At 44.4% G+C, this 14,075-nt stretch overlaps 1 protein-coding gene across 1 annotated transcript in view; it reads left to right on the forward strand.

Moving 5' to 3' along the window:
- Positions 1-8,038, forward strand: part of CAMK4 (calcium/calmodulin dependent protein kinase IV) — a 270,014-nt gene extending 261,976 nt beyond the window's left edge. Inside the window, exons 10-11 of the mRNA XM_068981356.1 lie at positions 5,811-5,963; positions 7,625-8,038. Coding sequence (XP_068837457.1) covers positions 5,811-5,963; positions 7,625-8,038 — 567 coding nt within the window. The remainder of the gene's footprint in view (positions 1-5,810; positions 5,964-7,624) is intronic.
- Positions 8,039-14,075: the final 6,037 nt, after the last annotated feature.

Here is a 14,075-nt window from a genome sequence, read left to right on the forward strand (position 1 = left end):
AGACACACAGACAGAGACACACAGACACAGAAACACACAGACAGAGACACACAGACACACAGAGCCACAGACACAGACACATATACAGAGACACACAGACACACACACAAACAGACACAGACACACAGAGACACGCACACAGACACACACAGACACACAGAGACACAGACACACACACACATACAGAGACACACACACACACAGACACACAGAGACACACAGACACACAGAGATGCACACACAGACACACATACAGAGACACACAGACACACACAGACACAGAGACATGCACACAGACACACAGAGACACACAGACACACAGAGATAAACATAGACACACACACAGACACACATACAGAGACACACACACACAGACACACAGACACACAGACAGACACACAGACACAGAAACACACAGACACACACAGAGACATACACACACAGAGACATACACACACAGACACACACACACCCAGACACAGACACACACAGACACACAGAGACACACACACAGACACACCGAGAGACACACACAGAGACACAGACACATACACAGACACACATACAGACAGACACACAGAGACACACAGACACAGAAACACACACACAGACACACACAGACACACACAGACACACAGAGCCACAGACACAGACACAGAGACACACAGACACAGACACACAGAGACACACACAGACACACACAGACAGACAGACACACACACACAGAGACAGACACAGAGACACACAGAGACAGACACACAGACACACATACGGAGACACACATACACAGAAACACACAGACACATACAGAGCCACAGACAGACACACAGAGACACACACAGAGACAGACACAGAGACACACAGAGACAGACACACAGACACACACAGAGACACACAGACACAGAAACACACAGACAGACACAGAGACACACAGAGGCAGACACACAGACACACATACGGAGACACACATACACAGAAACACACAGACACATACAGAGCCACAGACAGACACACAGAGACACACACAGACACACAGACACAGAGACACGCACACAGACACACAGAGACACACACACAGACACAGACACACAGAGACACACACAGAGACAGACACAGAGACACACAGAGACAGACACACAGACACACACAGAGACACACAGACACAGAAACACACAGACAGACACAGAGACACACAGAGGCAGACACAGACACACACACACAGAGACACACACACAGAGACACAGACACACATACAGAGACAGACACAGAGACACACAGAGACAGACACACAGAGACACACACACACAGACAGACACACAGACACACACACAGAGACACACATACACAGAAACACACAGACACATACAGAGCCACAGACACACACACACAATAACACAGACACAGGGACAGACACAGACACACACACAAACACACAGACACACACAGAGACACACACAGACACATACACAGACACACATACAGACACACACACAGACACACAGGGACAGACACACACAGACACACACACAGACACACACACACCGCTGTCCTCTGCACATGGACCCCAGTCCCGGCAGCATGACTCCGCGCGTGCCCGCTGCTCCTCCGTCCGCCCTGTGATGCCCCTCCGTCGTCCTCCTTTCTCTCCATACACGCACACACACAGAGCTCTTTACACGGTAGCTGATCTTTTTTAGTGTGTTTTAATTGAAGGATAATGGCTTCACAGTGTTGTGTGTTCTCTGCCGTGCGGCACACAGATCCGCGTGGGCGCGTGTCCCCTCCCTCGTGAACCCCCCCGCCCCTCCAGGGGTCACAGGGCAGCACAGGTGACTCGTCATCGAGCCCTGGCTGCCGTGACCTTGTTGAGGAGACCTGGTCTTCGGGGGGCACGCAGTTCTCCTCACAGTTGGTTCATTCCTTCTGCGGCTTGATCCTCCACCCTGGGCTTCCTTTTTCACGATAAGCATCAGTTCCATATGCTGTGCTCAGAGGTATTCCTTAATGAGGTTCAGGCTCTGGGAGAGGATGAAGCAGGTGGGCCCAGATCTTAGTGCCATGTGGACGTGAAGTGCAGGCTCAGTAAATGTTCGTTGAATGAAACCATCAGTCGGGAAACGGATCAAGGATTTTTAAAAGTCGGACATGCCTGGGCTCAAGTACCCCGCCCCGCCCCTGCCCCCCGTTTCTAATAGTTGCAGGTTTGACCTTGTGCTAACCTGACCTCCCTGTGCTTCGCTTTTCTTCTCTGGATGGTGCTGGTACCTGTCTCTAGGTCTTTGGAAGAATTAAGGGATATGATACATACTAAGTAACCATCACCAACTAACTCAATAATAATCCCATTAGTTAGCCCCCTTCTGTTTCTTTTTATCTCTGATAAAAGGTTAAATGGATAAGAGGGTTAGCTGTGATGTTCCTTCATTCAGCTATACCTCCTTCTGGTTAAAACATTTACATAACTTCAGAACTAAAGGAATCTTTGAGCCCCTAAATGAAACACTTATTAGCAAAACCTGCGTCTGTTCTGTCATGGGGCATGGGGAGCTGGTCTGTAAGTGGAGCTGTAGGATGAGGGCGCGTCTTTGGGTCTGAATCCTGACGAGGTCACTGAGTCTCTCTGATCTTCAACAACTTTCTTAAAAACTCAGTGCCTCAGTGCCTCCAAATGTAAAGATGGATGATGACATATATAAAGTTTTGGTGCTAATTGGCTTTCCATAAATTCTTCATATTTTCAAGCAGAAGAGAATGGTGATGATAGGGAAGAAGCAGCAGAAGATGAGAAAAGCAGCATCAAGTGTCTAATTGTCAAGGATGTTTTAAGGGTTAGGTATCACTTACATGGAATTATTAGTGTATGTATCCAGCAGATGAGAGCTCTGACCACCATCAAAGCTGTTACTGCTGTGCATTCTTCTTAATTATCCTTCAGCTCCCTCCACCTCCTCGCTGACTCTAAGCCTAAAGTCTCAAGACTGTACCATTTTCAAATGCAGTGTCTCTACCCCACATACATTTCTTTGCAAATGCTACAAAACAGAAAGTGAAGGGAGAACCAGATATTCATTCTTCATCTGACTAACTTCCTAATTTTGTTAGCCTGTGTTCAGTTTTTGGATTTTTAGAATTAGAAAAGATGTTATGCCTTAAGTCATCCAAAGTCCCTCATTTTACACACCGGCAGACTGAAACTCAGAAAGCTTGTCTACCTTGAAGGTACTGTGGTGTCGTGGCCACAGGACAAATTCTAAGACAAGACAAACCCTAGTATAAGTATGCTGCTGCTGCTGCTAAGTTGCTTCAGTCGTGTCCAACTCTGTGTGACCCCCATACACAGCAGCCCACCAGGCTCCCCCATCCCTAGGATTCTCCAGGCAAGAGCACTGGAGTGGGTTGCCATTTCTTTCTCCAATGCATGAAAGTGAAAAGTGAAAGTGAAGTCATTCAGTCGTGTCCGACTCGTAGCGACCCCATGGACTGCAGCCCACCAGGGTCCTCTATCCATGGGATTTTCCAGGCAAGAGTACTGGAGTGAGGTGCCATCGTATAGCCCCCACCAGTTACATGAGGTTTTACGTTACATGAATCACTAAATCTTTGAGCTTCTTTCCATCCCTCATTCATGAATTGCAGCTAAAGTTACTAATTGATGAGGATATGGATAGTATTACATAAATTTTTTAAAAATGTTGCATGCCTGTAAGAAAAGTGTTTACAAGGAAATTAGGGTGGAAATTAGGTTGTGTAAGAAGAGGGCCCAGGAGGGTGTCCATAGTCACTCAGTACGGGCAGGTGGGTGTCTGAGGTCAGACACATGTGGGTCTTTGAGGTCACAGAAGTAGAGACTTCGAGCAGGTTAGGACTTAAGCGCGCTTCCTGACTTCAGGTAATCTCTGCCTCATCCCAGGTCACTTCTCTGAGCCCAGGGCTGGGGGTTATTTTGGTTGTTGAATTTCCTGGCAATTCATTGTCTGCTCATGCTCACCATTGGAGTAAACCTCCCAGAATGGGCTACGATTCATTTGAATTCAGTCCTTTTAAATAAACTATAGCCCCAAACCACTGACACCTTTTCTTTGATTCTAAGTAGGCTTTTACCCCAGCTCTTGGCATATTCCTTCCAGGGATAAAAGGCTTATGAAAGCGTCCTGATGGGAAAATCAAATTGCCAACATCCGCTGGATCATCGAAAAAGCAAGAAAGTTCCAGAAAAACATCTATTTCTGCTTTATTGACTATGCCAAAGCCTTTAACTGTGTGGATCACAATAAACTGTGGAAAATTCTGAAATAGATAAGAATACCAGACCACTTGACCCACCTCTTGAGAAATCTCCATGCGGGTCAGGAGGCAACAGTTAGAACTAGACATGGAACAACAGACTGATTCCAAATAGGAAAAAGAGTACATCAAGGCTGTATATTGTCACCCTGCTTATTTAACTTCTATGCAGAGTACATCATGAGAAACGCTGGGCTGGAAGAAACTCAAGCTGGAATCAAGATTGCCGGGAGAAATATCAATAACCTCAGATATGCAGATGACACCACCCTTTTGGCAGAAAGTGAAGAAGAACTAAGGAGGCTGTTGATGAAAGTGAAAGAGGAGAGTGAAAAAGTTGCCTTAAAGCTCCTCATTCAAAAACGAAGATCATGGCATCAGGTCCTATCACTTCATGGGAAATAGATGGGCAAACAGTGGCAGACTTTATTTTTGGGGCCTCCAAAATCACTGCAGATGGTGACTGCAATTAAAAGACACTTGCTCCTTGGAAGAAAAGCTATGACCAACCTAGACAGCATATTAAAAAGCAGAGACATTACTTTGCCAGCAAAGGTCCATCTAGTCAAGGCTATGGTTTTCCCAGTAGTCATGTATAGATGTGAGAGTTGGACTGTAAAGAAAGCTGAGCACCGAAGAATTGATGCTTTTGAACTGTGGTGTTGGAGAAGACTCTTGAAGTCCCTTGGAAAGCAAGGAGATCCAACCAGTCCATCCTAAAGGAAATCAGTCCTGAGTGTTAATTTGAAGGACTGATGCTGAAGCTGAAACTCCAATACTTTGGCCACCTGATGCAAACAGCTGACTCATTTGAAAAGACCCTGATGCTGGGAAAGATTGAAGGCAGGACAAGATGGTTGGATGGCATCACTGACTCAATGGATATGAGTTTGAGTAAACTCTGGGAGTTGGTGATGGACAGGGAGGCCTGGAATGCTGCAGTCCATGGGGTTGAAAAGAGTCGGACACGACTGAGTGACTGAACTGAACCTATTCTCAAGGGCTGAGAGAGCACTATTGATAGGATCACGGTGTAATCATAAAGGCTGTGACCCCGCCCCCTTTTGTTTGCCCGTCAGTCCCCACAGAAGCAATGGCGGCTGCATGAATGATCCATCTCACCTGAGATGTAGTTTACCTTCTGAATCCTAAGTGATGTGAAGTTGCAATCTAGAATTATCCAGATGCTGGCTCCCACTCAAAGTTCTTGCAGTTCACAGGCAAGGCAAGCCTTGTTTCTCTGATCTGTGGGTATCTGTGTGCCAGTTTGGGCTCTCGGTTCGCACACACCACTCTTTCCAGACTCCTCAGCTACTGGTGCCTGAAGCCATCCCCACAGTGACCGCTGGGGACTTAAAAAGGTTGTTTAATGTACATTTAGTGCACCGCCAAGGAGACAGAATAATAATGTACATTAGTGTGCTGCCAAGAAAATTAGATAAGGCCTAGAAGTTCACAGCTGAGGGGCAAGCCTCAGGTAACCATGAAAATCTCCCTAAGGAGTCGATGGTTCTTTATCATTTCAGGTCAGAAAATTAATTGTGTTGGATCCTAAGAAAAGGCTGACTACCTTTCAAGCTCTCCAGCACCCATGGGTCACAGGTAAAGCTGCCAATTTTGTACACATGGATACAGCTCAAAAGAAGCTACAAGAATTCAATGCCCGGCGCAAGCTCAAGGTTAGATGGCATTTATTTTGTTTTATTTTTTAAAAAAGATTTCTCTCCTACCTTGCGAATCAAAGATCATTCGCATTGTTTCTCTAATGCTGTTACTCGTCTCCTGTGGTATCTGGGAAAATGCTGCTTTGAAATCCTAACTGTGATGGTATAAAGCCAACCACAGTTCTGTTTTCCTCTCGTAAGAATTCAGTGTGGGGTTTTATTTTTCTGTGTGGGGAGTTCTCGGGGAGGAAATGGCGCTGGGCAGCTTGTGGGACTTTTAGGGAAGCAGTGACTCCTACCACTGCCTGCCAGGGAGTTCCCAGGGTTCATTGGCAGTAAAGGGAAATGTGTGGGGTGTTGAGATTCACTCACCAAATAAATACATTGTCATTGCTTCCAATTTAATTAAGGCTGAATTGCTTGAAAGTGTTGTTCAGGAAACTATTTATAAGAAAGTTGTCTTTTTTCTGAATGTGCTAAAATTGGGAAACAATTTTTTCAAGCTATATTTTATAATATAGGCAAATAATTATACTTGGTAAAATTAAAATAATTCAAGTGATAGGAAAGTTATCCATCAAATTGTACCCCTTTTAATAGAACATATATGGATCAGAGATGAAGTGTTTTTCTCTTACATAATAGTATTTAGGACATGACTGAGCAACTTCACTTTCACTTTTCACTTTCATGCATTGGAAAAGGAAATGGCAACCCACTCCAGGGTTCTTGCCTGGAGAATCCCAGGGACGGGGGAGCCTGATGGGCTGCGGTCTATAGGGTCACACAGAGTCGGGCACAACTGAAGTGACTTAGCAGTAGCAGCAGCAAACATATAGGAAATCTCAGGGGACCCCTGGGGGTCAGAAATAGTGTTGTATTCAGCAGTCACTTATCGGCTGATACAAGCTAAATAAACCTGAAGGGTTCCATGATCAAATTAATTTGAAATACCCTAGATTAAATACCCTTGACTTAACCCAGAATTTCTCAAGCAAGTTTGGCCATGGAACTCCCTTATCTTTATAGTACCTATTAACATCCATGGAAGTCGTGTCCCGTACTTTGGGAAGCACGACTGAAGTTCTTGAATATTGGCAGTCGGTGGGAATATGCGTTTATTTAGGCTTTCCTCCAGATGACTAAATACACTACTCTGAGATTAAACAGATTTTGCTGTTCATTCTTCAAACAAGTGTTCATTAGACAATCTTGGAGTCATACACTTTCCAAGACTAAACAGTAAGAGAATGCTGCTGAGTTGCTGCAGTCGTGTCCGACTCTGTGCGACCCCAGAGATGGCAGCCCACCAGGCTCCCCCGTCCCTGGGATTCTCCAGGCAAAAGCACTGGAGTGGGTTGCCATTTCCTTCTCCAGTGCATGAAAGTGAACAGTGAAAGTGAAGTCACTTCAGTCGTGTCCAACTCTTAGCGACCCCATGGACGGCAGCCCACTAGGCCCTTCTGTCCCTGGGATTCTCCAGGCAAGAATATTGGAGTGGGTTGCCATTGCCTTCTCCAAGTAAGAGAATAACACTCCCTACATGCAAAATTGAGATCAAGCTTTGATTTGGGATTTTCAGTGGAAGTAGCCCCTGACCCTTTGGTCTAAGGCCCGGTGGTCTCCTCCGGGCAGGGATTTTCCTGCCGTAACCCCTGACCTTTCTGTCTCCCCAGGCGGCGGTCAAGGCCGTGGTGGCCTCCTCCAGGCTCGGCAGCGCCAGCAGCAGCCACAGCGGCGTCCAGGAGGGCCGGGCCAGCCGGGAGCCGTCTCCACCTCAGGCTGGCGATGGGGGCGTCTCGGGGGGCGAGGGGTCCCCGGGGGCAGCCGAGGGGGCCGCCGGAGTGGAGCTGCCAGAGGTGCAGGTGGGGGAGAAGGAAGGCAGTGCTGATGGAGACGCCGCGGCCCCCAGGGTGGAGCCCCAGGCATCAGAGGAGGAGATGGAGGAGGCCGGCCCGGAGACGGAGGGGCGCCCGGCGTGGGAGACGCAGGGGCCCACTGGAGCCGCGGCAGCCCCGGGAGGACGGGAGGAGGCCCCTGCCCTGGAGGGCGGAGCTCAGCAGGGTGACGCGGTCCCGCCGGAGGACTAGTGGCTTTCTTCCCGCGTGGCAGCCAAACCCTGGCACTTTGTGCGTTTTGTCCTTCAACAAGGAAGGTGGAAGCATGATGTGCACCATAGTGTGATTGTTTCTGAGGTGCAAAAATACATATGTATCGGTTGGTCATCCGAACTTCAATGCATGTGACTGCTTTATGAGAAACTAGTGTCTCTTATGGTACGTAATGGATATCAGATACCGATGAATTAGATTTAAAATTGCAAGTAAACACAACATATAAAAACACACGTTTTCAGGGACCAGTAGTGCACATTTGAGGTAAATAGTAAATTGTTTTTGTTTTGTTAACCTAGCCATCCTCCACCCTTTGGATTTCTTCAGAAGGTAATTCCTTTGGACTGTTGCTCAGCTAATACTAGGTAGAGCTATAAGATGTATTCCCGTGACATTTACAATGTCTTCAGTAATATGCTAAAACTGTTTACAAGAAGATGGTTAGGTTATAGTTGTATGTGCAAAAAAATTGCATATATACCACTTATAATAGTAAGAAACTGAAGCATATTTTAAGGGCTATGAAACCATATGCCCCTAAACCTTGTGTGGAGAATGCTTTTTTATCTTGTCTTTATTTATATAAACCATATTACTAATACCCTGAAATGTTCTATCACAAAATTCTGCCATTTTATAGTGCTGGAAAAAAGTATTTTACAAACTCATGCTAAGGAATTTATTCTCACCTCCACTGGCTCTCTAATAAGAAGTCCTTATGATGGACAGCGCTTAGGAGTGGGAAAAAGAAATTTAGTGAAAAAAAGAAAAGACTGGGACTTAGGCTAATGAAGACTGACTCTTTGCCATTTCAAATAAAATTGAATTTATTCATGAGCTTGTACACTTTTAAAGGTAGGAACATTTTAATGGATAAATTCTATACTGACCAAGGTTCTAAATTTATAAAAAATCTATACCAATGGCTGGTGCCAGAATGTCTGAATAGAGTGAGAGTGATATGCCATTGTAAGATCATTCATTACTGAACCCACTGCGGTAAGGAAGGGGCTTCCCCAGTGGCCCAGCGGTAAAGAATCAGCCTGCAATGCAGGAGATTCAGGTTCAATCCCTGGGTCAGGAAGATCCCTTGGAGAAGGAAATGGTAACCCACTCCAGTACTCTTGCCTGGAGAATCCCATGGACAGAGGAGCCTGCTGGGCTACCGTCCATGGGGTAGCAAAGAGTCAGACACGACTGAGCATGCACACACATAGTAAGGAAACATTTTTGTTTATAAAAGTTCTTTTTTCCTTCAATTGATGACTCTTTAGATATACTGCTTATGGGCTAAAGATATTTCTAGGAAGCTAGTATACTTTTTTCTCATGCTTGGATGGAAGCACTCATAATTCACAATGTAGTTTTGTAAGTTTCCATTTTGAGAAATTTAGGACAATGCAGCTTTTCATTTACTTTAATAAACAGAAACAAAGAAAAAAAAAACAAACACTGATTTCAAATCAGACTGTTGAGAAGCTGTAACATTAGACCTAATACATTATCATGGTTTTTTAAAAAATATTTTTCTTTGGTTTTCATATAAATGCTTTTTCCTTATAAAAACTCACAGTTAAATTCCAAACACCTCAGATTTATCTCTAGTTTGAGCTTAAATGGACATTTTTATCAACTTAATTATATAGAATATTTTAGTAGGTTTCCTTAATTTAAAAAAATTATTTTCAGGCCAAAATTTTGGACAACAAAAATGACTATCAGATAAAAATCCTCGTCAAAAAGAGGGACCTTAAATTCTTTTGGCGCTTCTTCAGAACTATTAAGTTAGAAAATTAAATTAAACCTCTGGTTTCTGGGGACTGTCAGACCTTGTAGACGTTCTGCTTTCCAAGTGCAGGTCTAACTTCACTACTGTTCTCATGAGGAAAATCAAGTAGGACTTTCGTCTTCTGTAATATCAGGGCCTGACGGGTCACTGACATGGAGGAGAAGGCCTGTAAGGCACAGCATCTGAGCTTCTGAGAAAGAGTATTTATGTTTGTTTGTTTTATGTTGATTAACTAGTAGAGACTATTTATCTTCTTTCCTTCTTTATTCTCTCAATTTCCATTTTAGGTATTATAAGAGGCTCCCTAGTTTTAACCTTTTAAGAATGCCTTATTAATCTTAATGCATTAAGATTTCCATTTTAAAAGGCCAATTTCCTTGTGTCCTTTCCCGAGGAGACTTCCTATGAAGTCTGTGTATATGGTTAGGTGATAGATGGGAAGTGTCCCATATATTTGGAAAAGGGAAGAAGAAAGGGAAAGGAATCTTAATGGAATGGGGCATACAGTCAGATGAAGACACGCTGTCCTCCCAGCCCACGTCCCTGACCCCCCAGCCCACATCCCTGACCCCCCAGCCCTCGTCCCTGACCCCCCAGCCCTCGTGTCTCCCCAGCCCATGTCCCTGTCCCCCCACCCCTCGTCCCTGTCCCTCCAGCCCACATCCCTGTCCCCCCGGCCCTGGTCCCTGAACCCCAGCCCTCGTATCCCCCCAGACCTCATCCCTGTCCCTCCACCCCTCGTCCCTGTCCCCCCAGCCCTCGTCCCTGACCCCCCAGCCCTCATGTCTCCCCAGCCCATGTCCCTGTCCCCCCACCCCTCATCCCTGTCACCCCACCCCTTGTCCCTGTCCCCCCAGCCCATGTCCCTGTCCCCCCGGCCCTGGTCCCTGACCCCCCAGCCCTTGTATCACCCCACCCATCGTCCCTGTCTCCTCAGCCCACGTCCCTGTCCCCCCAGCCCTGGTCCCTGTCCCCCCAGCCCTCATATCCCCCCAGCCCACGTCCCTGTCCCCCAGCCCACGTCCCTGTCCCCCCAGCCCACGTCCCTGTCCCCCCAGCCCTCGTCCCTGACGCCCCAGCCCTCATATCCCCCCAGCCCACGTCCCTGTCCCCCCACCCCTCGTCCCTGTCCCCCCAGCCCTGTGTCACCGCGGCCCTCGGGGCTGCCTGCACGGGTTGGGCGTGGGGAGCGTGGCACGTGAAGAGTGCTGCAGGTGCAGGAGGGCAGTGTGTGCTTAAGCGTTTGCCCTCTTGCACCAGCGCACACGCCCGCTCCCTGGTGAGTGAGGGTGTGAGTGTAATTTCCTCTTTTTAACCTGCAGATTGCATTCTCTCAAAATCAGAGGGAGTTTTAGATTTTGATTTGAATGTTAAAAATTAAGACCTGATAATCAGATAGTCATTTCAGTGGAAAACAAGCTTTTACAAAAATCGGTCACTTCATCCAAATGATTCAACCTGAGATTTCAGAGATGCTATTTAAGTTAGCATAGTTAACATTTTTGAAAGAACAATACACATTTATATTACCTGTTAAAATTGAATATGTTATCTCTCTCAAAGAGTACTTAGCTAAATAATAGTAGACTAACGCAGATAGAACCTTAATTTGATGAACTATTTTGTAATGTTTCATTTATTGTACAACATAGTCACAAAGCAAAGTAATCAAGGGAATTTCAGCAAACAATAAACTACCTTTTGCATTTTAGAACTGACAGTTACTATATCGCGTTATTGATTTTTGTTCTCAAATAAGTTCAGAAACATAGCATAAACCAGACTATTTTGCCACAGAGAAGAACAATCTTGAATTATTTCCCCCATTTAAAAAGTCTAATTGGAATCCCAGTGTTTTTTTCTCAAACCATAAGAGCACATTTGTCCCATGAATACATCAATAAGGTAGAAATTGGGATAATACTGTTATAGACGTTATTGTCTAGAAACAGTCCCGCCTGATATAAGTGATACAAACCATATATGTAATTTTAACTTTTCTCTTAGACACATTAAAAAAAAAGCTGATAAAATTAACTATATATTTTAATATATCCAAACTATTATTATATTCTAATATATAATCAATATGAAAAACTGACACAATAGTTAAATTTTTTTATCTTTGTATTGAGTTTTGAAAAGCGAGATTGTGTTAGCATTTTTGGTACGTCAGGTGACCAGCAGCCACCTGTGAGCTGTGGCTGCTCGTCTGGAAGAGCGCCGGTCCAGAGCACCGTGAGAGCGAAATGACACACGAATGTCTGCGCTTAGGTCTGAGCTGCCTGTTTTCCACACTGATAAGTTGGTAGGAGGCCAAAAAGAAAAGGTTTCAGAAATGCCATAGACTCAAGTGAGTGAAAACTCTGTTGGCCACGTCTGTTTCAGCAGGTGCTTCAGAGGAGGCATATCTCCCAGCATGACTTCAGAGGACAGTCCTTTCCTGCCCAGCAGTGAGCTGCCCATTGGCCACAGTTCCTCTCATCCCTCTTTGGGCCCCGGAATCTCGGCCACAGGCCGGAGTCTCGTACAGCCATAAATCCAGCCATGTTCTCACAGACCAAAATCTACGGTGGGTGAACAGTTTTCCTCATTCAAGAAGGGCTGCACATAGAACCTCAGTAGGATTTTGTAGGCTTCTGAAACATACAAATTTACATGATAAAGACTGATGAAGATGATATCATCCCAGCTATCCCTAAAATGAGACTATGACCATTGGCTGACATTTTTAAGATTTCTTTAGAAGGATGTAAACAACACTGCCATTACACATGGATTCAAAGGACTTGGAATTTTCTTAAAAATTGCTATGTTACAATAATCCTCAAGGTTCTATAGCCACTTTTAGTGGCAGACATTAAAAGAAAGAAACAGTTTGTCTTTTACTGTGACCTCAATTACATGGTATTTTAAACATATTTTGTAATTTAGAGTGCTTACCAATCCCTATTTTTCTGGTTTCACATGCGGGTAACTGCTTGTGGATTGCCTATAGACTGAAGATTTAGAGAAAGTCATTTTGGCTTTGTTTCATAATTCAGTTATTTCACAGAAGCATCTGGTTGCATTTCAAATTGGAAAATAAAAGAAGTAAGTGTCAAAAAGGCAGAAGTTAAAATCAGTAAAGCATTCTGTTTTAGGATCGTCTTTGCAAAGCAAATACAAAAAGTCAAAAAAGTGAATAAGAATTAGGTTTTTCCTGATGAGGCTGACTCCACATAAATTGGCATACGTATACTAAGCAGAGTCAGTTACGTAATTACAATGCCATTATGTACTTTACTTGTCATTGCAGAGTATTCAGTCTGATTACCAAGGTCTACTTTAGCTGGTGCAAAATTTCCAGACGTTTACTTACATAATAGGATTTGTAATATCCTTTTAATTACTTCCTGTTTGGTCACGTTCAAATTTCCTCAGTGTTAATCAGTGATATGTTTCTGATCAAGGTCATTGCTAACATTTTGAGCATTTATTGGTTAAAAACTGCTTACTGGTTAGACTTTTATGTGTATCTTCAGTGTTTTTTAAACATTTATGCACATATAATCTCAATATTGGTATTGTAATACTCATAACCACATGATAAGCAGAAATGTAGCCAATGATTTTCTACAACTTTTTTTATTTGAAGTTTTTCTCTTCCCCTGGAACAACTCAGGGTGAGTTTCTGGCTTCTTGACAAATAGAAAAAGAACCTAAAATATCACTGGAGGGATATCAGCTATCCACCCATGTTAACCTAGTTCAGCATTTCTTCTTTCTGTATCCTGATCTATTAAAGGCCATTTTTTGTCATTATTACTTTCAAATATCATCTGAGATCAGATAATATAGTCTCAGCTTATAAAGCCCAACTGTTTATATACTTATCTTGGAGAGCAATAACAAACTTGACTAGTTTATGTCTGCTTGTTCAAAATTCTAATTTTCACACACTCTGTGGTGTCCTCTAGAAGGTTTGATTGCATGATTTTAACCTCAAGATTCAGTCTTTTCCTTGTCACCTGGCCCAGAGGTCCACCTAGGACAAGACAGAAGTGTTGCCACTAGAAAAGACTGTCTGAGTCCTTGGCAGGAATAAGCATTGCTCTAGCGAAGACTCTAGGCATCTGGCTTGGTTGAGCTCAAATGAGTCAAACAGGAGAAAGCCTCTTCCGGTTATACTGCTTGAATTGGTACAGTGCCACAGTCTGTAATGGACAGCAGCATCTCACCAAT

This window comes from Capricornis sumatraensis, chromosome 9, assembly GCF_032405125.1.
Source record: "Capricornis sumatraensis isolate serow.1 chromosome 9, serow.2, whole genome shotgun sequence".
Classification (NCBI taxonomy): Eukaryota; Metazoa; Chordata; class Mammalia; order Artiodactyla; family Bovidae; genus Capricornis; species Capricornis sumatraensis.